At 50.6% G+C, this 22317-nt stretch overlaps 1 protein-coding gene across 1 annotated transcript in view; it reads left to right on the forward strand.

Moving 5' to 3' along the window:
- Window positions 1–4680: 4680 nt before the first annotated feature.
- cadm1b (cell adhesion molecule 1b) overlaps window positions 4681–22317 on the forward strand; it is a gene marked incomplete at both ends in the record, with an annotated part of 31257 nt that continues 13620 nt past the window's right edge. Inside the window, 5 exon segments of the mRNA XM_084467230.1 lie at window positions 4681–4792; window positions 4795–4830; window positions 6284–6380; window positions 7345–7517; window positions 17811–17861. Of these exon segments, the coding sequence (XP_084323356.1) occupies window positions 4681–4792; window positions 4795–4830; window positions 6284–6380; window positions 7345–7517; window positions 17811–17861 (469 nt within the window).

Raw genomic sequence — 22317 nt, forward strand, 5'->3', positions numbered from 1 at the left:
CCTCTCTCCCTCCCTCTCTCTTTCTCTCTCCATCTCTCTCCCCTCCCTCTCTCTCTGCCTCTCTTTCTCTCTCTCTCTCTCTCTCTCTCTCCCTCTCTCCCTCTCTCTTTATATATATAATATGGCTCACACTGTAATGTGGGCTGTATGTTTTATGTGGACTGACACTTTTGGGGGGGGTGCGGTATGAAAGAGAACCACGTAGCAGGAGGAGTCTTCCCTTCTCGTCTGTCAGCCTGTAAGGTCCTATAAGGCCCATACGGGGTTGAGCTGGCCAGCCCAGGCTGCTAATGAGCACACTACGCCTTTGCCTGGGTGGAGACGCTCGCTCGCTAGGCTGGGTGGGGAGGGTTCCTCGCAACCGTGGGCCCGACACCGTGCATAAAAGAGACGTGTTCGACTCTGTTCCTATCTGACCTGGTTTAAATTCCGGGCACATTAAACAGAGATGCGCGTATCTTTGTGCTTTTTGTTTATAGAGCAGTGAAAAATGCCATTTTATTTCATTGCCCCCCCCGCCGTGGTCTTTGGAAAGGCTTTTATTGGAGCGGGTCTTGCATTATTGTGTGGTAAAAAAATACTAAAAAGATTGAGTGTATGGCGCCCCTCAGTTGATTATGGCTTATCAATTATTTACCGCACACTTATTGTACAGCGAGATGGATAATAATTGTGTGAACATACTGTATTTACAGAGGCGTCTAACTCAGGGCTTGTGCTTATTTTAAGTGATATGTGTTCGAGAACAGTGTGGGGGAGGGAGATTTAGGCAAGACGGTGGAATCTGGACCTGGCTGCCATCTGTGCCTCTCCGGCCCGGTCGCCCCATCAGGAGAGGCCAAAGTCACTTTCCGCAGAGGAGATGTCATGTTGAGGTGTAGACAAGGCGCTAGTTAGATCGGCTGGAAACACCAGCGAGAGAGCGAGAGAGAGAGAGAGAGAGAGAGAGAGAGAGAGAGACAGTGAGACAGATACAGAGAGAGAGAGAGAAAGAGAGAGAGCGAGAGAGAGAGACAGTGAGACAGATAGAGAGAGACAGAGAGAGAGAGAGAGAGAGAAAGAGAGAGAGAGCGAGAGAGAGAGACAGTGAGATAGATACAGAGAGAGAGAGACAGAGAGATAGATAGAGTGAGAGAGAGACAGAGAGATGCAGAGACAGTGAGACAGATAGAGAGAGAGAGAGACAGAGAGAGAAAGAGAGAGAGAGCGAGAGAGAGAGACAGAGAGAGAGAGAGACAGAGAGATAGATAGAGTGAGAGAGAGACAGAGAGATGCAAAGACAGTGAGACAGATAGAGAGAGAGAGACAGAGAGAGAGACAGCTACAGAGAGACAGATACAGAGAGACAGAGAGAGAGACAGTGAGACAGATAGAGAGAGACAGAGAGAGAGAGAGAGAGAGAAAGAGAGAGAGAGCGAGAGAGAGAGACAGTGAGATAGATACAGAGAGAGAGAGACAGAGAGATGCAGAGACAGTGAGACAGATAGAGAGAGAGAGACAGAGAGAGAGAGAGAAAGAGAGAGAGCGAGAGAGAGAGACAGTGAGACAGATACAGAGAGAGAGAGAGACAGAGAGATAGATAGAGTGAGAGAGAGACAGAGAGATGCAAAGACAGTGAGACAGATAGAGAGAGAGAGAGACAGAGAGAGAAAGAGAGAGAGAGCGAGAGAGAGAGACAGAGAGAGAGAGAGACAGAGAGATAGATAGAGTGAGAGAGAGACAGAGAGATGCAAAGACAGTGAGACAGATAGAGAGAGAGAGACAGAGAGAGAGACAGCTACAGAGAGACAGATACAGAGAGACAGAGAGAGAGACAGTGAGACAGATAGAGAGAGACAGAGAGAGAGAGAGAGAGAGAAAGAGAGAGAGAGCGAGAGAGAGACAGTGAGATAGATACAGAGAGAGAGAGACAGAGAGATGCAGAGACAGTGAGACAGATAGAGAGAGAGAGACAGAGAGAGAGAGAGAAAGAGAGAGAGCGAGAGAGAGAGACAGTGAGACAGATACAGAGAGAGAGAGAGACAGAGAGATAGATAGAGTGAGAGAGAGACAGAGAGATGCAAAGACAGTGAGACAGATAGAGAGAGAGAGACAGAGAGAGAGACAGCTACAGAGAGACAGATACAGAGAGACAGAGAGAGAGACAGTGAGACAGATAGAGAGAGAGAGCTACAGAGAGATAGATAGAGTGAGAGAGAGACAGAGAGAGAGACAGAGAGAGACAGAGAGATAGATAGAGTGAGAGAGAGACAGAGAGAGACAGATACAGAGAGACAGAGAGAGAGAGAGCTACAGAGAGACAGAGAGGGAAAGAGAGCGAGAGAGAGGCAGAAAGAGAAAGAGAGAGAGATAAAGACAGAGATAGAGAGAGAGAGAGAGAGAGAGAGAGAGTTGTATACTGCAACCCCCTGACAGCAGTAATGCACCGATCGCTGCTCATTATGGCCTGTGCAGAACAATATATTAGCCGCGGTGGCTTGCTGAGATTAAAGAGCAGCATCCTATATGTAGAAAATCACAGTAATTTGGTGGGTGGCTGGCGCGGGGGTGCAGCGAGGCGTTTGCCGAGACCTCTGGGTAATTCAAAGAAAATAAAAATTCTCTTTGAAATGCAGGCCGGCTGGGAGCGCGTATACATCAGGCCGCCCGGGCGGCGAGGGTTGATGTGTCTAGGAATAATTTCCCCGGGAAAACACAATGAAAACACTTTTATCTAACTTCATCTGAGCCAATAAACACAGGTCTCTCCCCGGCGAACAGCGAGTTAACCCCTCTTTATTACCAGCTCGTTTTAACACACGCAGGGCCGGCAGGAAGCGGCGCTCTGAATATGTAAGAACAAAACGGGAACGCATCCGCGCGGGAGAGGCGACTCAATCAGCAGCTCGGTGAACCAGCGGCGCTACAGTGAACCAGCGGCGCTACGATGAACCAACCCGCTGACCGCGGAGGATTCGGTGGCAGGCCTTTTAAAGGAGACGACGTGCGATTAGTTCACGGGCTGACTCTCAAACACACCACCTCTCCCCCCGCACGCCGTCAGCTCCGTCAGAAACAGAGTTTGTTGTTTTTTTTTCTCCGTCAGCTACGCTTTGAAAAAAAACAACAACGCAGAATTCAAAGCGGAGTTTTGAGTTTTATAATAGAACTGCTTTCAACGGGTGCCAAAAAAACGGCTGTGTGTGCTCTGAATGTACGCACCGATATGGATATCCATAAATACTGGATTTAAACACACGTTAAAAAAAAAAAAAAACGAAAAACACCTGGGGGAACACGGTGCCCCCGAGCCAGCGTCAGCATCGACTTGCCTGTCGCCGGGGGGGGGGGGGGGGGGAGAGGGTTCGGGGGGGGGTTGAGTGAGAGGAGTGTGTGACACGCGGGGTTAATAACCACCAAGAGGCCACGGAGCCGCGTGGGCAGCCGCGCTCATCGTCCATGGACCACACACCCCTCCCTCCCTCCCCCCCCCCCCTTCCCCCCCCTGTGCGGCATCCACGCTCACCCCCTCCTCCCCCCCCCCCTGGAAGGGGAAGTGTTGTGTTGGGGGTCAGAGTGGGGCTGTAATTATTTCCTCACTTCATTAAGTGTGAGTAAAGCCTCAGACTCAGCAGCAGGGCTAACAGGGTGCCCCCCCGGGGGGTGGCGTGATGCTCTCTAAATTAACGCCCCCCCCACACCCCCCCCCCCCCCCCCCCACACCACCACTCTCCGACATGCCACAGCAGAGCCCCTAGTGGCCAGCAGAAGTAGAAGAAGATTAAGATTACAGCAGGATGAGGCCCCCCCCCCCCCCCCACCCCCACCCCCCAAACAATACTCACCCCCTTTCTGAAAGCTGCAGAGGCATTCATTACCAGGCTTACACCTCTGGCGTGCCACTCGTCAGGATTATAGGGCCGCCAGGTCAGGTCGTCTCCTAGCAACCAAAAGTAACCTCCATTCCGACAACGCTTTTCGAATGGGATGGTAAACTTGGTAAAGAACAACAGAAGCACAGTCCCTGCTCTGGACCGAGATACGTGCGGACTCGTTGCGCGAGCCTCGTTGTTTCGGGCGGGGTTGATTACACCTAAAGTTGTTCCGATAGCGATACCACACTATCGGAAATTCTTCCGATACTGCTTAAATGCAGTATCGGGTATCGGCAAGTACGCAAGTCTATGCGCCGATTTGATAGCATCACATGACTCCTTTACTGCACAGGCAGAGATCATCACGAACACGTGCACAGTGTTGCTGCGCTCGTGAATGGTCGGAGGTGGAAACGTGTCAGTTCTGACCTACGTACGTTCAAGCTATCAAGTCTGAAAAAACATGGATACTCACACTTTACTACAAGAACACAAATGTCTTACTATAAGTATCGATTATTAATGTAAATTATCTAGTAAAATGTTATCGTGAGAGATCCCTTTGATAAGAACCCACTGCTATTAGTAGTCTAGATGCTAGATGCTGTATCGGTATGTACTCGATAGCGGGCGATACTCAAGTTCAGGAATCGGAATCGGTACGGGAAGGGAAAAATGGTATCGGAACATCTCTAACTACGCCACCCTGAAACTAACCAGTGAGGCCACCACTAACCAGCGAGGCCACCACTAACCAGCGAGGCCACCACTAACCAGCGAGGCCACCACTAACCAGCGCTGTGTTCCCTGGCCGCCAGGTGAGATGATGGTGGAGGAGACCTACGACCGGATGTTCACCGTCATGAGCCGCGTGCGCTTCTCCGTCACCAAGGAGGACGACGGCGTGCCGGTGGACTGCATCGTGGACCACCCGGCCGCCAGGACCTGCAGGCCCAGCGCCACCTGGAGGTCTTCTGTGAGTGCCCCCCCCCCCCCCCCCCCCCCCCCCCAAGCATGTGTGTGTGTGTGTGTGTGTGTGTGTGTGTGTGGGTGGGGGGGTGAGGTTAGGGGTGGTGGGGGCGGAGGTGTTGGAGGAAGGAGAATTCTCCTTCAGTGCTGGGTTGTTCTGTGGTGGTGGCGACGTGGATGGTGTGTGTGTGTGGTGTGTGTGTGTGGGTGGTGGAGGTGGGGTGAGGGGTGGAGCAGGTGGAGGTGAAGTGGGGGAGGGGGGGGGGAGGGGGGGCAGGGTCTAAGAGGTAAGCTGTGGTGCTATCAGCCCTGGATCAGTAGGTCTTGGCCTTTCCGGAGCAGCGATAGCCCCCCTGCGCGTCCTTTGGGTTTCCGGTCACCACAGGAGACGAGAGAAATTGACTGGCCTCGGCGCGTCAGAGGAGGGGTCGATCAAATGGGGGGGGGGGGCGATCGATTGAAGAAATAGTCCAGCTCTTCTTACACTGTGTTTTACATCAAGGAAAGGTTAAGGCTCCCGTCTGACGTCTGGTCTGGCGAATATTAATATCTTGGTTTATTTATTTTTTATTTTTGGGGGGAGATGGCCGACTGTTTTGTCTGACCTTTTGAGGTTTGAGGAAGACAGCGAAATCCTGACTGGGAACGCTTGACATTTGCTAATCTGGGGCTTACGTTGATAAGAGGACGGGAATCCTTTGGCCCGAGGTAGAGCATAGGCAGCGGTGAGGAAGTCGTGCCTCCCTTCCAGTGCCTCCACGCTTACCCTGTCCTCTGTTCATGTGTTTTATGAGACCGCTTTATCAAACAAATTAAAATCGTAAAACACAGCCCCACCTTAAGATGATTAGATTGTGCCGTTGTGGAGCTGTGAGGCGTTAAAGCGGTCCTGATCACCCTGGTAGAGGGAGAGGCCCGCCGCTTCAGAGTCTGACGCCCCGAGGGAAAAGTTGGACCCCAGTGTCTCCGCGGCCACCTGTAGGGACCCTGACCCAGGCCCCCTGACCCAGGCCCCCTGTAGACCCCTGTAGACCCAGGCCCCTGTAGACCCCTGTAGGCCCCTGTAGACCCCTGTAGGCCCCTGTAGACCCCTGTAGGCCCCTGTAGACCCCCTGTAGGCCCCCTGTAGACCCCTGTAGGCCCCTGTAGACCCTGTAGGCCCCTGTAGGCCCCGTGTAGGCCCCCTGTAGACCCCTGTAGGCTCCTGTAGCCCAGGCCCCTGTAGGCCCCCTGTAGCCCCAGGCCCCTGTAGGCCCTGTAGCCCCCTGTAGGCCCAGGCCCCCCTGTAGGCCCAGGCCCCCTGTAGCCCCAGGCCCCTGTAGGCCCCTGTAGACCCCTGTAGGCCCCTGTAGGCCCCCTGTAGGCCCCTGTAGGCCCCTGTAGGCCCCTGTAGGCCCCCTGTAGGCCCCCTGTAGCCCCAGGCCCCCATAACCTAAAGAGTAAGGTGTGTGTCCCGACAGATAAACCGGAGGTGAAGATCGTTGTGACGTACCCTGAGGGTCTGACCAGAGAGGGGGACAACCTGGACCTGACCTGCAACGCCGAGGGGAAGCCCCAGTGAGTCACAGCAACCGGCACACACACACACATAGACACACAGACACACACGTACACACCCACACCCACACACACACACACACACACACTACCCCCACAGCTACACCCACCCCCCCGACACACACACACACACACACACACGCACACATCACATAGACAACACAGACACACACGTACACACACACACCCACAACCACACACACACACACTACCCCCACAGCTACACCCACCCCCCCGACACACACACACACACACACACACAACTCGCCCACTCAACCACACACACCCCCACCCTCACACCGCCGCTCACCTCCCTGCAACCCAACACACACTTCCCAGTCAGCCGTGACCGCGTGGCGACTTCCAGCCCGCCCTCAGCCCGCCCGCCGGCCGGCATGCACACACACCACTCAACCTTTCCCTTCTATTGTAGCATTTAAATGTTACCAGTGGCGTACGGCCGCCCGCGCGCATGTGTGTGTGTGTGTGTGTGTGTGTGTGCTGTTTCTAAAACACACCATTAAACACGGGCTGGCCCATGGGCCCTCCTCAAACGATCCTAGCCGTGACCTTTGTCTCTCTCTCTCTCTCTCTCTCTCTCTCTCTCTCTCTCTCTCTCTCTCTCTCTCTCTCTCTCTCTCTCTCTCTCTCTCTCTCTCTCTCTCTCTCTCTCTCTCTCTCTCTCTCTCTCTCTGTGTTTCGCCGAGAGCTAGGCAGACCCCCACATCCCCACACACACACACGCATTCACACTCGCACACACACACACACACACCCCCAAACTCATACTCACCCACACCCAGAACCACACCCTCACCCACCCACACAGTCAGAATCGGAATCATGCCAATGTTTGTGTGTGTGTTTGTGTGTGTGCGTGTGTGCGTGCGTGCGTGCTTGCCTGCGTGTGTGCGTGTGTGTGTGTGTGTGCGCGCCCCCCCCCCCCCCCCCCCCCCCCCGCCAGTCCCCATCGGATCAACTGGCTGCGGGTGGACGAGGACGTGCCCCCCCACGCCGTGGTCACGGGCCCAGACCTGTACATCGAGAACCTCAACAAGTCGTACAACGGCACCTACCGCTGCGTGGCGTCCAACACCGTGGGCGAGGCCTACGATGACTACGTCCTCTACGTCTACGGTGGGTGTCTGGGGGGGGGGGGGGGGGGGGGCGGAGGAGGGTGGAGGTGGTGGGTGGTGGGCGGAGGAGGGTGGAGGTGGTGGGTGGTGGGGGGGGGCGGAGGAGGGTGGAGGTGGTGGGTGGTGGGGGGGGCGGAGGAGGGTGGAGGTGGTGGGTGGTGGGCGGAGGAGGGTGGAGGTGGTGGGTGGTGGGGGGGGGGGCGGAGGAGGGTGGAGGTGGTGGGTGGTGGGGGGGGCGGAGGAGGGTGGAGGTGGTGGGTGGTGGGGGGGGGCGGAGGAGGGTGGAGGTGGTGGGTGGTGGGGGGGGGCGGAGGAGGGTGGAGGTGGTGGGTGGTGGGGGGGGGGCGGGCGGAGAAGGGTGGAGGTGGTGGGTGGTGGGGGGGGGGGGGGGGGCACGGACGAAGTCGTTTCGGTCGTGTAATGAGTGTTGTCGATAAAGAACCGATTGAACCGAGAGAGCGCGGAGCAGAAGTGGCCATGGCAGTTGGGGTGGGATTTGGTTCGGATGAGCGGAAGGGATTATGAACTTTCGACGAGATACATGTATTTATGGGATTTAACCAGCAACAGTTTCCGGTTTGAGCTAGTTTGGGTCTTTTCCAGAATGTTCCTTTCTGTAATCTGTGATAGGATAGCTTCACCAGCTGCTGCTGATGAACAGCCCTCAAAACGGAGCGGGACTCGGAGCGTTTAGCGAGCGCTAAAGCGAGCATTACCCGGCATTACATCACTTACTCATGTTGTCATGTGTCCGGTGATGATCAAATGCGTTTGAATGCAGCCTTGCATTAAAATGTATCTCCACTATAAATGTTAATGTAATATCTCTTATGAACCATAACACAGACTGGGGGGGGGGACAAGTCATTTGTTGTATGATGTTGCACTCTTAGCTTTTCTGCAACCCACCAAATGTATTTACTTATGAAAGAAAGTGAAATTTATTCAGAGATTCAATTCCTCAATCAACATGTTAGAATGGCAAACATTTATTTCCCGGCTCTATATTCATTTTTTATCAAACTTGATGCAATGAATTGTTGATTTTAGTTCTGAAAGTTCTGCCTAAATCTTGAAATATTGATGTGCCATTGGGCTTTCTTGGCTCTTTCGTCGGTTATGACATAAATGGGATTGTCAAACTTAATCATAAATGAAGCTTCTGGGCTTCAAAACCGATTTAATAATGTGCCTGGATTAACGAATTGGCTTTATTTTCCAGCTACTTTATATTTCCGGCTACTTTTCTCTTTTCTACTTAAATCGTTCATTCAGTGTGCAGAATACTCGCTCCAGTAGCAACTGTGGAAATACCCGTATGCATATAGCCTTGTCTCAACATAAATACAACACAAACACCTGAATTCAGGGGAAGCTGCTCTCATAACGGAACTGAAAATATTGGGAAGAAATGCAAAAGGAATTGGTTTTGTGTGGGCTTTGAATCAATGCACACTGTTTCCAAATCCGTTCCCTAAAGAATAGACAATCCACATGCATCCTTTCTTTTATTAAAAACGGGGGAACGAGGGTGTGTCTACCCTCGTCTAGTCTGGTCTGGTCTGGAAGCTGTAGGATCTGGGTCGAACCCCAACAACCGCAGCAGGCGTCCTCCATCGAGACTCCTCCCTTCCCCACACAGACTCACTAATAACATGTGTCTGACACAAGGCTGCTTTGGATAAACACAGTAAATAGAGAGAATAAAAAAGTAGAATAAAAAAGTAGAATAAAAAAAAGAGAAAGTAGAATAATTACTGTTTTCAGTTTCAAACTGATAACGCTAGAAAAGGACGAATATACATGGCTGCATGGTAGAAGCGTGTGAATAATAACATGTGGTTTTGGAGGTCTTTGAGAGGAGTGTGAGGATCTGGCTAGCTGCTGGGTGACTTTGCCAGTGTGTGTCTGTGTGTGTCTGTGTGTGTATGTGTGTGCGCGCCGGCGTTTGTGTGCATGTGTGTGTGTGTGTATTCGTATATATGTGTCTGTGTGCGCGCGTCGGTGTTTGTGTGTGTGGGCGTGCGTGTGTGCGTGCGTGCAAACATGCTTGTGTGTGTGTGTGTGTGCGTGACGTAGGCCTCCCAGTGACGCGCGTGCGCTGGCCACGCCATGGTTATTCATTATTGTGCTCTGCCAGGCAGATGATGGCATCTGCTAGTTCCCGATGGGGTCCTAATGATCATTTCCCAAACAAAAGCACAGCATATGCTGGCAAATAGCTCATTCAAGATACACTTGTTCTGACTACACTTCCAACTATGCTAAACACATGTCTGCCCCTGAGAGCGGGGAACCACCGGCACATCCCCGAATGTGAGGCTCGTTTTTTTTCCAACAGATGCAAAAATGTGGGACATTTGGGGAACGCTGGAAAGATTTTGGTTTTCTGCTCTTTCTTCCATTTTTGTTTTTTTCTCTTTTTGCTGAAGTCACTCCATGAAAAAAAAATGGTAAACGGTCCTGATTTACATAGCGCTTTTATCCAAAGCGCTTTACAGTGTTGACTGACATTCACCCATTCATGCACACATTCACACACCGACGGCGGAGTCAACCACGCAGGGCGACAGCCAGCTCATCAGCAGCAATTAGGGTGAGGCGTCTTGCTCAGGGACACCACGACACAGGAGCCGGGGATCGAACCAGCAACCTTGCGGTTACCAGCCAACCCGCTCTACCTCCTGAGCTATTGCCGCCCCCCCACTTCGATGTTTTGAAAAATGTTTTACAGAAAAAACAAATACCGTCCAGTACCGTAGTACTTGCATGCCGCTGGTTTTACTAACGCGGACCTTTGGCGCATTTCCGCGGTCTCTCCGCAGAAAGCCGCTATTTAAACATCTTCTTCCACCCGTTCTCCCAGCTCTTTCTGGTTGCACCCCTTGCCGAAAGCTCCCTGTCGTTCCTTCTCCAATAATGAGACATGGGGGGATAGCTAAAGGTGCAACTCGCAGAGAATAATTTCCTCGGCGATTCCCACTTGAGCTAATCATCCTCATACAGAATCTTAATTAGTGATCTGACTGATGAACACTCGTAGCGCGCGCTGGATTTGTGCATCGCCGTTTCATTTCAGCAGGTGAATCGCGCCACGCAGACAGCTACGCTACGCTATACCCCGCTATCTCATGCAAAGTGTTCCGCCGAAAGACATTTGTTTGGCAGGAACAACATCAGCAAACATAAGCTGTCCCCGAGCCTGCACAGGTCTGTCCAAGCGGTTTGTCTCAAAACACGCTGCGTGCAAAGCGAAGGCTGGTCCGTGCAGGAAGGGTCCCGTTTTAAGTAAATACACATGGGGAGGGGCAGTATTTAGAGCCGACCTGAATTGGCCATCAATCCCCTATCATCGTGCTGCCAGCCACCGTGGTTAACGGTGCCTCGGGCCGCACTATTTCAACAAGAGTAATGGTCTTTTGGGCGTGAGACAACCCCAGATAGGTGTGAAGATGATGTACGCGCCGTGTCAGAAATGTAATGCTGTGCCGTGCTTTACAATGCAGCCGGCGCATAGCGACGTGGGCGTCAGCATCCAGCGCTGGAGTTGTGCCCCTGGGCAGGGGTTAGCGGTGGGAGACAGGCTGGTCATGGAGGGAAACCCCATCCTATCTCTCTGGCTCTCTCTGTCTCTCTCTATCTGTCTCTGTCTATGTCTCTCTCTCTCTCTCTTACTGTAATCCACATTCTCTCTCTCTCTCTCTCTCTGTCTGTCTATCTCTCCCTCTCTCTGTCTCCCCCTCTCTCTCTTTCTCTCTCCCTCTCTCTCTGCAATGCACATGCTCTCTCTCTGTCTGTCTATCTCTCCCTATCTCTCTCTCTGCAATGCACGTGCTCTCTCTCTCTCTCTCTCTCTCTCTCTCTCTCTCTCTCTCTGTAATCCACATTCTCTCTCTCTCTCTCTCTCTCACTCTTGGCAGCGGTGACCTGGCTGCTATAACTTATCCCCATCACCTTGCAGGAGGGAGATTGAGTGCTGCGTTCAGTGCGGGAGCTTTTCCCTCTTCCCTCCTCTGCAGCTGACTGGCCGGCCCAGACAGGATGTAGTGGTCGTCCAGCCAGACATCCCGACAAGTTACCGGACTCCACCGGCCTGCACCGGGGTGAACTGGGCTGAACTGGGGTGAACCGGGGTGAACCGGTCTGCACTGGTCTGAACCGGTCTGAACCGGGCGAAACCAGGCCGCGTCGGTCTGAACCAGTCTGAACCAGTCTGAACCAGGCTGAACCAGGCCAGCTGTCTGGGGACGGCGGACAGGGAGTGCGTTCCCCGGTTTGGGTCTATCTCCTCAGCATCAGAAGGATCTGATCCGACTGTATTCTCAACACCATGAATTGTTTGGTCAATTCATTCGGATCAAGTTCCTTCCAGTTTTGTTTAGAAGCGTCCTCTCCGAAGAATCCTTCCTGGGGCGTCCTGCACACCAGGCTTTGTGCAGCACCTCCAAGACAAACAGAGGGGCTTTAACCAGAGAAACGGCAAAGAAAACGGGGAAGAAAAGAGGTGCGGGAATGGCACAACGCGGGCCTATCAGGAGACGGGTTTAAGTAGGCATGGCTAAACAATTCCCCCGACATTGTTTCACTTTATGGTCCATTTTTTTTCTTTCTTTGCCATATCAATAATTCCTCACAGATATAAAAGCTGCATGAAAATATGACGCCTCAAAAATACACTCATATTTCAGCTCTCGTAAAGCAGGGGCCCAAAGTCACCCAGCCTGGAAATTGCCCACGGAGAATTGTCGTTCACCTGGCTATTATATGTGCCACATCCCACCCTGCCATTGTGACGACCCTTTTTCCCTGAATAGCCAATTTCCCTCTCAGAGACACTGACATTTCTGCTATCAGACTGCTCTCGGTCACAGGGAGAGGATCCAGCCCACCGCCCACACCCCCACCCTCCCCCTCACCCCAACCCACACCCCCTTTCAAACTCTGTCAGAGGAGAATCTGCCTCTGAGACCCGGATACACAATCCCACCCACCATCATTGTGCATCACAATGCACACTTCCTCAACCACCCCCTACACCACCTCCAGTAACCCCACCCCTCCACCCCCCCCTCCCCCCACCCACACACTTCCAACTATTCCCTTCCCTTCAAATCAACCTCCACCTCCCACCTCCTCCTCCACCTCCTCCACCTCCACCTCCCACCTCCTCCACCCCCCACCACCTCCACCGCTCCATCGCGGGCGGCCACATTACGTGCTCCTTGATGTCGTATCATTAGCTGGGAGAGTGTGTGCCCCCCCCCACTGCTGCCTTTTGATGGAGTGCAGGCGGTGCAGGCGCCGGAGACAGCCAGCCAATTACCCCCCGCTGCCACTCTATCCCCCCCCAGTAAGGGGTCCAAGCTATCGTTTCCCCCCCCAGCCCGGCCCGGCCCAGCCCAGCCCTGGCACATTCAGTTACATGGGTTTAGAGGAGAGCGAGAGAGGGCGGGACCTTCAGTTACATGGGTTTAGCAGAGACACTATAGAAGGAGGAGACACATCACAGAAAAAATCACCCATTGAAATGCATGGGGAAACTTCATAACGCCAAGATGGCAGTTGTTTGCACATGTCCCGCCATCATTTTGCAGGTCCTACGCAGTCACACTTTTTGCGACACTTGGAAGTTATTTTCAATCAGGAGGGAAGAACCAGCAGCTGGAGCGGCACAAGCAGCATCGACTGGAAAACTTTGACTACCTGTTATCTTGTTGGCTCGGCAGCAAAAGCTAACTTTTAAAGCTGACTTTCACTGTTCTTTTCCAGAGGGAAATTATTAAACACTAACTTTTGTGATGCATCATCTTTATTTATCCAAACAGACATGGCCTTTAAGCAGTCAATACCAAATCAGATACAGGCAAGGTTAAAGTTACGTTGTTGATCTCTTGCTTTATCCAAAATTGCGGCATGATCTGGGATAGCTGACTGTGAGCAATGACGTCTTGCTGTCAGTGCAGTGCCGGTGTTGTTATGCCGTAAATGAAAACTGTGTCGTGAAGCATTGCGCAGTCCAAGATTACCTGTAAGAAAAAGGGCTTTCAAAAACGTTAATTTGATACAAAACCACCAAACCCTTTCAGTGATTTTAGTCTGTTTTTCATCGTGATTTCAAACATGTGTTTTTTATGCCCCTTAGATCTCGGAAAATGGAGATACAGCTCTCTCCCTATTCATTAGATAGGGCCCTGGTCTTGTTAAGACCAAATAGCTGCCCGAAAGGCGTGGCCAATATGGCCGCGAGTGAGAGGACTTGCCTAGAAGGACTTTGGGTTTAGTGACAAGAGAGAGGGCAGGACTTTCAGATACATGGTTTAGAGCAGGGGTTCCCAACCTTTTTTGTGCCAAGGACCGGCAGAAGCATAAAAAAAAGCTCATGGACCGGTTGGCAATTTATGTCAATTTTAATATACATTTTATGAAAATAACAGCCTATATCAATTGCCAGACCGCTTCAAAATGAGACATTTTGGCCCCTTTTTATTGCTAAAGACATTAACGTTATTTCAATAAGCAACTCACCCAGTGTTTACAGCCTATCATTTCTGAAAGTAAATGTAGAGATCACGCTTTACAAATTGTGTAAACAAGACCAACAAGAACAGAACAGTTTGAATGTGATCATAAACTGATTATTGATTGACGGTATATTGATACAGTTCCTCTTTAGCTGTACACAAGACTTGTCAGCTGTTATTCCTGCGGTTCCATTAACAATATGCAATTATGCATCCAAAACAAACGCAATGTTCAAAACCAGGATACAATAAAACAAAAACAAAAATAGAACCACTTTACAAATAGGCCTACTAATGACCAACTTACTGAAATGAGTGTCAGTGAGACCCTGGGCCTGTTGGCCACAAGGACGTCATACCAGGGCGTGATAGGAGACAGTGAGACAGGGTATTCCTCACATCCAGTCTACTTCTAAGTCTGGTCTTAGTGGTGGTCATGGCAGAAAACCCTGCCTCGCACAAATACGACGTTGGGAACGGGAGCAGCGTCTTCAGAGCGTGCGTGCTGATCGCTTTGTATTCTTTGTATGCGCGCGGACACGATTGTTGACGGGGCGCGGGGGGGGGGGGGGGTTGGTTACGCGCGGACACGATTGGCCAAAAGGCCCACGAGAAGCCGCGGCCCTTCTGGCATCTGCCCAAATACCAGACCGTCCAGTCCGTCACTGCTCCCGATGCTTTGTTACCATGGAAAGTAATTATTTGCGTTACTGTAAAAAAAAAAAAGTAGCTTTATAGATGCGTCGTCTTCGCTCCTGGACAACATAATGTACACTTTACATGCATGTTCTTGCCTTTGACCTCAATGAATTTGTGCTTATATCTCCACCTTGAAAATGACAACTTTTCATCGGATTTCTCTGGACTCGCCATTTCTACTGCTTCATCAAATCTGTTTGGTGTTTGTGTGCGTATCCTGGCTTGTGTGTAAAAACACTGGCTCCGATTGGCTACCATGAAACATGACGCTGCCTTAGCTAATCATAATCGCTTATCTCGTTGTTAACCCACCCAGTCTCCTCACTAGCGGTTTGTATATGGAGCCAGGGGTGCATTCGGATTACGCAGTTTATTCAATCAATTCATAGTAACGCACTGCATTTAACGTTCAGTAACGATAACGGCGTTAACAGTAATTAGTTAGATTACCCTGTTACTGAAAAAATAACGGCGTTACCTAATGCCGTTCTTTTAAAATGCGTTATTCCAATCACTGGCCATCACAGTGAAAAAAAATTATTATGATCGGAACAAGCCACAGCTCTGCGGCCCAGTACTGGTCCCCGGACCGGGGGTTGGGAGCCGCTGGTTTAGAGGAGAGAGAGAGAGGGCGGGACTTTCAATTACATTGGTTTAGAGGAGAAAGAGGGCAGGACTTTAATTGACATGGGTTAAGCGACGAGATAGAGGGCTCTTTGATTAGGGGACATCCTTATATCAGGATGTTGTTAGGATCATAGGCGTCAATTACGCTGGGGACGAGTACCCACCAGTTTTCGTCAAGATTCATTTTGTACCCACCACTTAAAAAGACAAAAAACTAAACAAAAAACAAAAAACATTGAGCTCTTCTCAATGCTGTGGAATGCGCTGTTCACTGTTCTTCCCGACTTCCAGAGGTGAATTATATTTCAATAATTGACCGTTGCATATAATGACCGCTGTCAAGGAAAGTGGCTCTGATTCACGTCTCTCGTATCACTCCGCAAGTAGTCTAGTAACTTGTCAACCCCAGCGTATTTGGTTGCTAAGCAACGTCAACATCGTCAACATCTTTCTATACATTATCCCTTACTTATTTTTGTATGAGCTGCAAGCCTGGCTTGGACAATGAATGAGGTAGTAATACCAATACTCTTTGGCTGGGATGCAATGATGAGGCATCAGACAATCAAGTCATTTTAGCCTGAATATAGGCAAAAAGCACCAGAGCAGGTTGCCAGTACCATGGACAATATCAGAGCGGTAACCTGTTGAACTAAATGGATGTGGTAGGCTACACCATGGGATGCATATGCAGACCACTGCCACATAAATAAAGGTAAGATGCAATATTTATTGCTTAATATTTGCTGGTGCTGTGGTGAGGTGTTTTGTGTTTTTTTGCACTTAAGTGGTCGGCTGTTTCAACTCTTGCAATTGATGTTAGCCATAGCCACCAAGTAGCCTAACTTATCCACAGTTTGCATTCGTACAGTGTTGGGTATAGTGGAGATGACGATAGTGGAGTAATTAGTGGAATAATTGTGGTGGGGAGTGCATGAGTTTTGGTCAGAATGCCTGATGTAGATTGGATGGATGCGTGTTGTGAATTGAGAACAGCTAGCTCATGATGTGATACAGCATTCAGCTGTGCAACAAATATTTTTTGCTTTTTCAATCTTTTTCGACATTTGTAGTGCTGTGTGTAGCCACACATTTGCCCCTTCACAACTTAAACACGTAGTTAATTTGCTTTCCTAGCTCCTCTTTGTTTGTGTTGGTAGCTTAGTCATGTCGTCACGTTGTCAACATTGGGTACATGGAGCACAACATAGTGGGTCATAGCCTCTGTCCAATGCTTTTTGGAAACGCTTTCTTCATAAAACGTGTCAGACATCAGTTTTTTGTATACCTTTTATTCATTAGTAATCTACATGGGTATGCCGTCTTTCAGAACCTTTCATTACCTGCATTAAAGAGAAAAAAAAGATTGCATCCTCATTGTACCCGGCACTTCTGAAAATGCACTTTCGAATGCGTCTCCGTCCCCAGCACATTTCAAACCAAACTGACGCCCATGACAGGATATTGCTAACTCACTACGAAACGTCCGTATGGATTCTCCTTGTCGTCGTCGTCGTTGTTGTTAGTCTTGTCCTGTCCTCGTTCATCCTGCTCCTAGGACTGCGAACTGGTGTTCACAGCTCCTAAGAGGAAGCGGGAGAAGGGACATCACAGAGCGCCGGGCCTGAATCACCCTATAATTCATGATGCCCGCTCAGCCTCAGCCTCTCTTTGTCTGAAGGGCTAATCAAGTTGTCTGTGAGCGAAACATCCGGGCCTAAGAACAGTGAGAGGAGAACACAGAGTCCTACCCCACATCTTTATGTATGACTGGTTAATATAAGTCCACATAATAGACATTCCCCTATCGTAGTAGACCTAATGTCAGGCTACGACATGCGTTGACATTGTCATGGTGAGTGTATATTATACGTCTAGAGACGCGGCAGTCGAGGCTTCTCATTTACATGTACATTCAGGGAATTTAGCAGACGCTCTTATCCAAAGTTACTTTCAAGAAGCACTTTGGTCAAAAGAAAGAGAAACAATATATGGCTGTCGGTACAGTAAGGATGTTCATAGAACCGAGTGCCGAGCACTAACAATCACTAGGTTACCCCATTCCCCGTATACAACAGAGATAGCTAGGATAAGACGCTATACAATGGTTAAGTACTATTTTATAAGTGCCAGGTCGTACAACATACAATAAGTGCGCACATTAAGCGCCAGGACGTAGAACATACAATAAGTGCACATAATTAAGTGCCAGGACGTACAACATACAATAAGTGTGTAAGAGGGGTGGGGGGGGGGCTAGTCTAAGTCGATCTCTGAACCAGTGAGTTTTGAGTCTTTTTTCCACGTCCGAAGCGTCACGCCGGGCCGTCCGTCTCCTGGACGACCACGAGGGTACCCATCCCGGGTCGCTGTGTCTCTTCCCTGGCACTCTGTCCTCCTTTATCTCTTATACATGTTCTCTCTATTTTTTTTATTTTTTCATCCAGATGCTTCCACCACTATTCCCACCCCCACCACCAACCCAGACAACACGCAAGGTACTGTACGCCCCACTGACCCCGCCCACCAATCACACGCTGTCTGTGCGTCTGTCTGTCTGTGTGTGTGTGTGTGTGTGTGTGTGTGTGTTTGTTTGTGAGTGTCTGTCTGTCTGTCTGTCTGTCTGTCTGTCTGTCTGTCTGTCTGTCTGTCTGTGTGTGTGTGTGTTTGTGTGTCACTGTTTGTGTGTTATTATTTATGTATGTGTGAATCTTTGTGTGCATGTGTGAATACGTGTGAGAGACTGAGGAAGAGAGCAAGGAGAGAGAGCGAGAGAGAGAGAGAGCGAGAGAGAGCACGAGAGAGATGGAGAAACAGAAGGAGGGCGAGAAAGAGAGAGAGAGAGAGAGTGTTGAGAGAGGGACGGCTCGCTGGGCTAAAGGAGACTGCAGAAGGCCAGTTTCAATCAGATTGTACTGCAGATAGGTGACATTGTGGCCGAGCAGCGCGGGGCTGTCAGGGACACCTGTCATAGCCCTCTCCCTGTCACCCCTTTGATCTGGGGGGAGGGAGCCAGCCACTTTCTGCTGTTCCACTATCTTATCACCACCTGCAATCCTATCGCTGCTCTGCTCCTTCCCTCCCATTATAATGCCCTTTACATCCCCTCCTCAAATGCCAGTCACATCATGTCTTCACAGGGGTGGATGAAACACCCACGCACACACACACACACACACACACTCGTGCACGCACACACGCACACACACACGGACGCATGCTGCACATCAATAGCTATTTTCTCTTAGCATTCAATAATGGAAAACTAAATCCAGTTCACCCCACTTTCCTTTGTGGTGGGAGCGCATGTTTGGGTATACAATATGATCAATGTTGCTCCCCTCTTTGTTGGGTTTTATTTTGCCATGAGAGTAATTGTTGTCATTTAAACCCGTGGAAACATCCCTATCATTTCAAAAGAATCAGTGAGGCTCAACGGATGACAAGGCAGCCAATTGGGAGTTGGCATTTGGATATGCCACAATGTGACATTTTAAATAAAAAAAGTTATTCTCAAAGAAAAGAGGGTTTTTTTTTTTTTTAGGGAGATACTGACGAGATATTATTTTTAATTTGGGTGAGTGTGTGATGTTTTTTTTTTCCTCGGCTGGATTTAGTTCGAGACACTTTTGAGCCTGTTCCATTAAACATTAAATATGCATACGCACTTGAATATTAATACACATACATAATACACAATAACACATTTCAGTTGAAGTTAGTGTCTATCCATCCATCCGTCTATTTGCCGTCTGATCTGCCCCTGTGGAGCTGGAATATTGATTAGGAGATAAATGTATTTAACGGCCCACATTGAAGGGCAACGGTCATACATTAAAATAAAGGAATTCCACTCCAGCATTATAACAGTTGTCAGACTAGTTTTATGGAGCTACCAGAAAGGCTTTTGTGCCCATTCTCTGCCAAAGTAGTGGCAAGGTACAATCACAGGGGAGATCAGGTCACTGGCAGCCATCAGAACAAGACTGTGAGTGCCTTGTTCCAACACACAAGGTTTTAACTGCTCCGCTAGCCTTTTCAATTAACCTGCGCACTCCATTATGTGAGTCAGCGGTTGTGTGGAACACACAACCCACCTTTTTCGTGATTTTACCTACAATTACATGGCTAGGTTATTGTGTGCGCCTCTGCGGCCGATTGTGTCTTTGTAGAGGTGAGATGGACAGAGAAGTGGTTTCACACAATCCACATGCACATGTTATACTACGTAGCTCTCCTCCATGGTGAAGGAGAGCTGGAGGAGCCTTTATACCGCGGCCACCTCCTGTTAGCTGCAGACAAGGCAGGGATCGAACCCGGTATGTCTCGGCTTGGAATAAAACCTCTTAGTCCTTCCCAGCGAACCAGTGAGCCCATTGAACCAGTGGCAAATAGACTGCATTCATGTAGCGCTTTTCTAACCAGTGGCCACTCAAAGCTCTTTACAATATTGCCTAACATTCACCCATTCATGCACACAGTCACACACCGACGGCGGTGTCAACCATGCAAGGCAACAGCCAGCCAGCTCGCCGGGAGCAGGTAAGGTGACAGACATCTCACCCTACCTGCTCCCGACGAGCTGGCTGCTGCTCGTGCTCAGGGACACCTCTACACTAGCTAGGAGGAGCCGGGGATCGAACCGGTTACCAGCCAACCCAACCACTAGCTCCTGAGCCACATGCCGCCCTACAACAACTGTTTGTCGCTACACCGTTTGGAGCACAGCCTCACTCTCCGCCTGGGGGGCTCACAGCCCCCTGTCGCCACCTGCGTGTGTTTTCCGACTGTAGCTTCACAGTCGTTCTCTCCGGAGATAGCCTTGAAAGAGGATTTGCGCTGATTTATGCAGTACACGCTGGGAAGATGTAATTGAGCTTTCTTGCAGTTCACTAGTCTTCTAAATACCCTGTCACAGGAGCAGTGTTAAGCCCTCTGCCGGCGCAGCGCTGTGCACTACCTTAATCACCAGAACAGCACACCAACGCCGCCACGCCACCCCGCGTGACCCCCGTAATGGATGCATGCGCTGCGTCTTTATGTGCCTTCATCTGCTCAGGCCTTTTGTTGTTCTTCTCCCTTGAGTCTTTTGTCAGCCCCTGCGTTGGCAACATGAGCCGTGCTTCCTATAGGTTCGCCCGAGGGGAGCGAGTTCGCCGTGTAATGGCGGAGCAAAGGTCCGGCGTGGGGACTGAATGAATGAGCGGCGGGGCGGATGGAGGGCAGCGCCGCCGCCGCCGCCGCCGTGTCTTCGGCGGAGGTCTGTGTTTCCTCGGCGGTGTGAAAAGGGGTGGGGGGGGGCGAGGAGGAAGAGGAGGAGAGGGGTGTTCCGTGGGTGCCGCTGACGCAACGCCTGCGTGCCACACGCTGTTGGATGGGGGATGTAGAATGCAGCTTTTAATTTTCCAAAATGCGATGCTTTCACGCACTGCTAGGTTTTCTCCTCTCTGATAAGCACCACCATCACCCTGCTACGCACCCCACCCCCCCCCCCGGTCCTCTCCCCCCCACCCTCGCCCGCCTCCTCCATCCCTCTTGGTGTAGCCTAGCAACAGGCGAGAGAGGCTGCAGTTCAAGGCCCTAAACATGTTTTCATTTTTTTTTTCCCGGGCTGGGGGTAGGAGCAAATGCCGTGCTCATGCACGGGGCCTCATGCTAGTTCTCGCCTCGCCCGCGTAGTTTCATCCGCCCGTGTCAGCGTATAGACGTGTTTGTCGTGGGGGGGGGCATTTTTTTGGGACCCGACAGACCTCTCTTACCGAGGAGTCCTCTTTCTCGTGTCTTGAGAGTTTCTTACATTTATTATTATTTTTGTTAAAATATTTACATCAACAAAGGCGGGAGAATAGTCAGAGGAACCGCGACCACCAAGAACATCCATGCGTGTAGCTAATGCAAAATTTCAATCAGGAAGACTGCGTTCCCCTTCTAATTCCCATCGATCAATGTCTGGGTCTAGATTCCCACACAGTCATCCCATGCCCCTCCCCTTCCTCTCTCGACGCCATCGGGGGGGGGGGGGGGGACACACTTCCTGGATCCGTCGTCCATGTGAGGACGTGTGTTCAGTGTTGCAGTAAAAAAATTTTTTTTTTGCACCAGTCTTCCCTGATTTAAATAGCTTTTAGTGGAAATGTGTTGCCGGGCGACGGGCGACGGCCTGTGTGTGTGTGACCCTCAATCTCGGACAGCCTGACACTTGAGTCCGATGGACTCCGATTGAAAGCTGCTATTACTGAGTGATTGGCCCCAAGCATCGCCGCCTTCTCAAACCGCGACCAAAATAACAACAACAGTTTGTTTACAACTGTAAACATGTTAGCGTGTCACCAGCCGCACTGTCGCTAGCTAAAACAAACATGTTTTGTTTTTTTGTCTTAACGATAATTCCTTGGCGGTTTGTCCTCGAGGGATCAGCGGGGGGTACGATCTGCTCTTGATTCCCCTCAAGCTATGGTGGCGGCAGGGAGGAGGGATTGGGTCTGGTGGTGGTGGTGGAGGTGGTGGAGGTGGAGGTTTAGGGGTAGTCTGCAGAGGTAAGTCTCCAGCTCAATGGACACGGGGAGATGATCCCAGACAGGACACTCATATCCTGGGTAAACCTCTCGCACGCCCCTCTCTCTCTCTCTCTGCCCCTGGCATGCTGAGAGGGGATCGGGAGCGGGGAATACTGACGTGATTCGCGTGGATTCGAGCAGGCGGTAGACGGTGAATCGGAGACGAACTTAAGAGAGCAGGACACTAGAATGAGGTGAGATCAGCGGTCGCAAAATACCGGCAACAGTAACGGAAGACGGTATTGTCATCCGAAGTTTAGATAACCGTTTATCGTGCTCCCAGACTCAATTTACAATTGGATGTTACGTATCTCTCCCAGTCAAGCAGGAAACACGAATGATCGGGACTGGTTCCGATCAACACCCTGAATGGGTTCAAAATTGTATTTAAGAAATG

Source organism: Micromesistius poutassou (genome assembly GCF_964030765.1).
Source record: "Micromesistius poutassou genome assembly, chromosome: 4".
Lineage (NCBI taxonomy): Eukaryota > Metazoa > Chordata > Actinopteri > Gadiformes > Gadidae > Micromesistius > Micromesistius poutassou.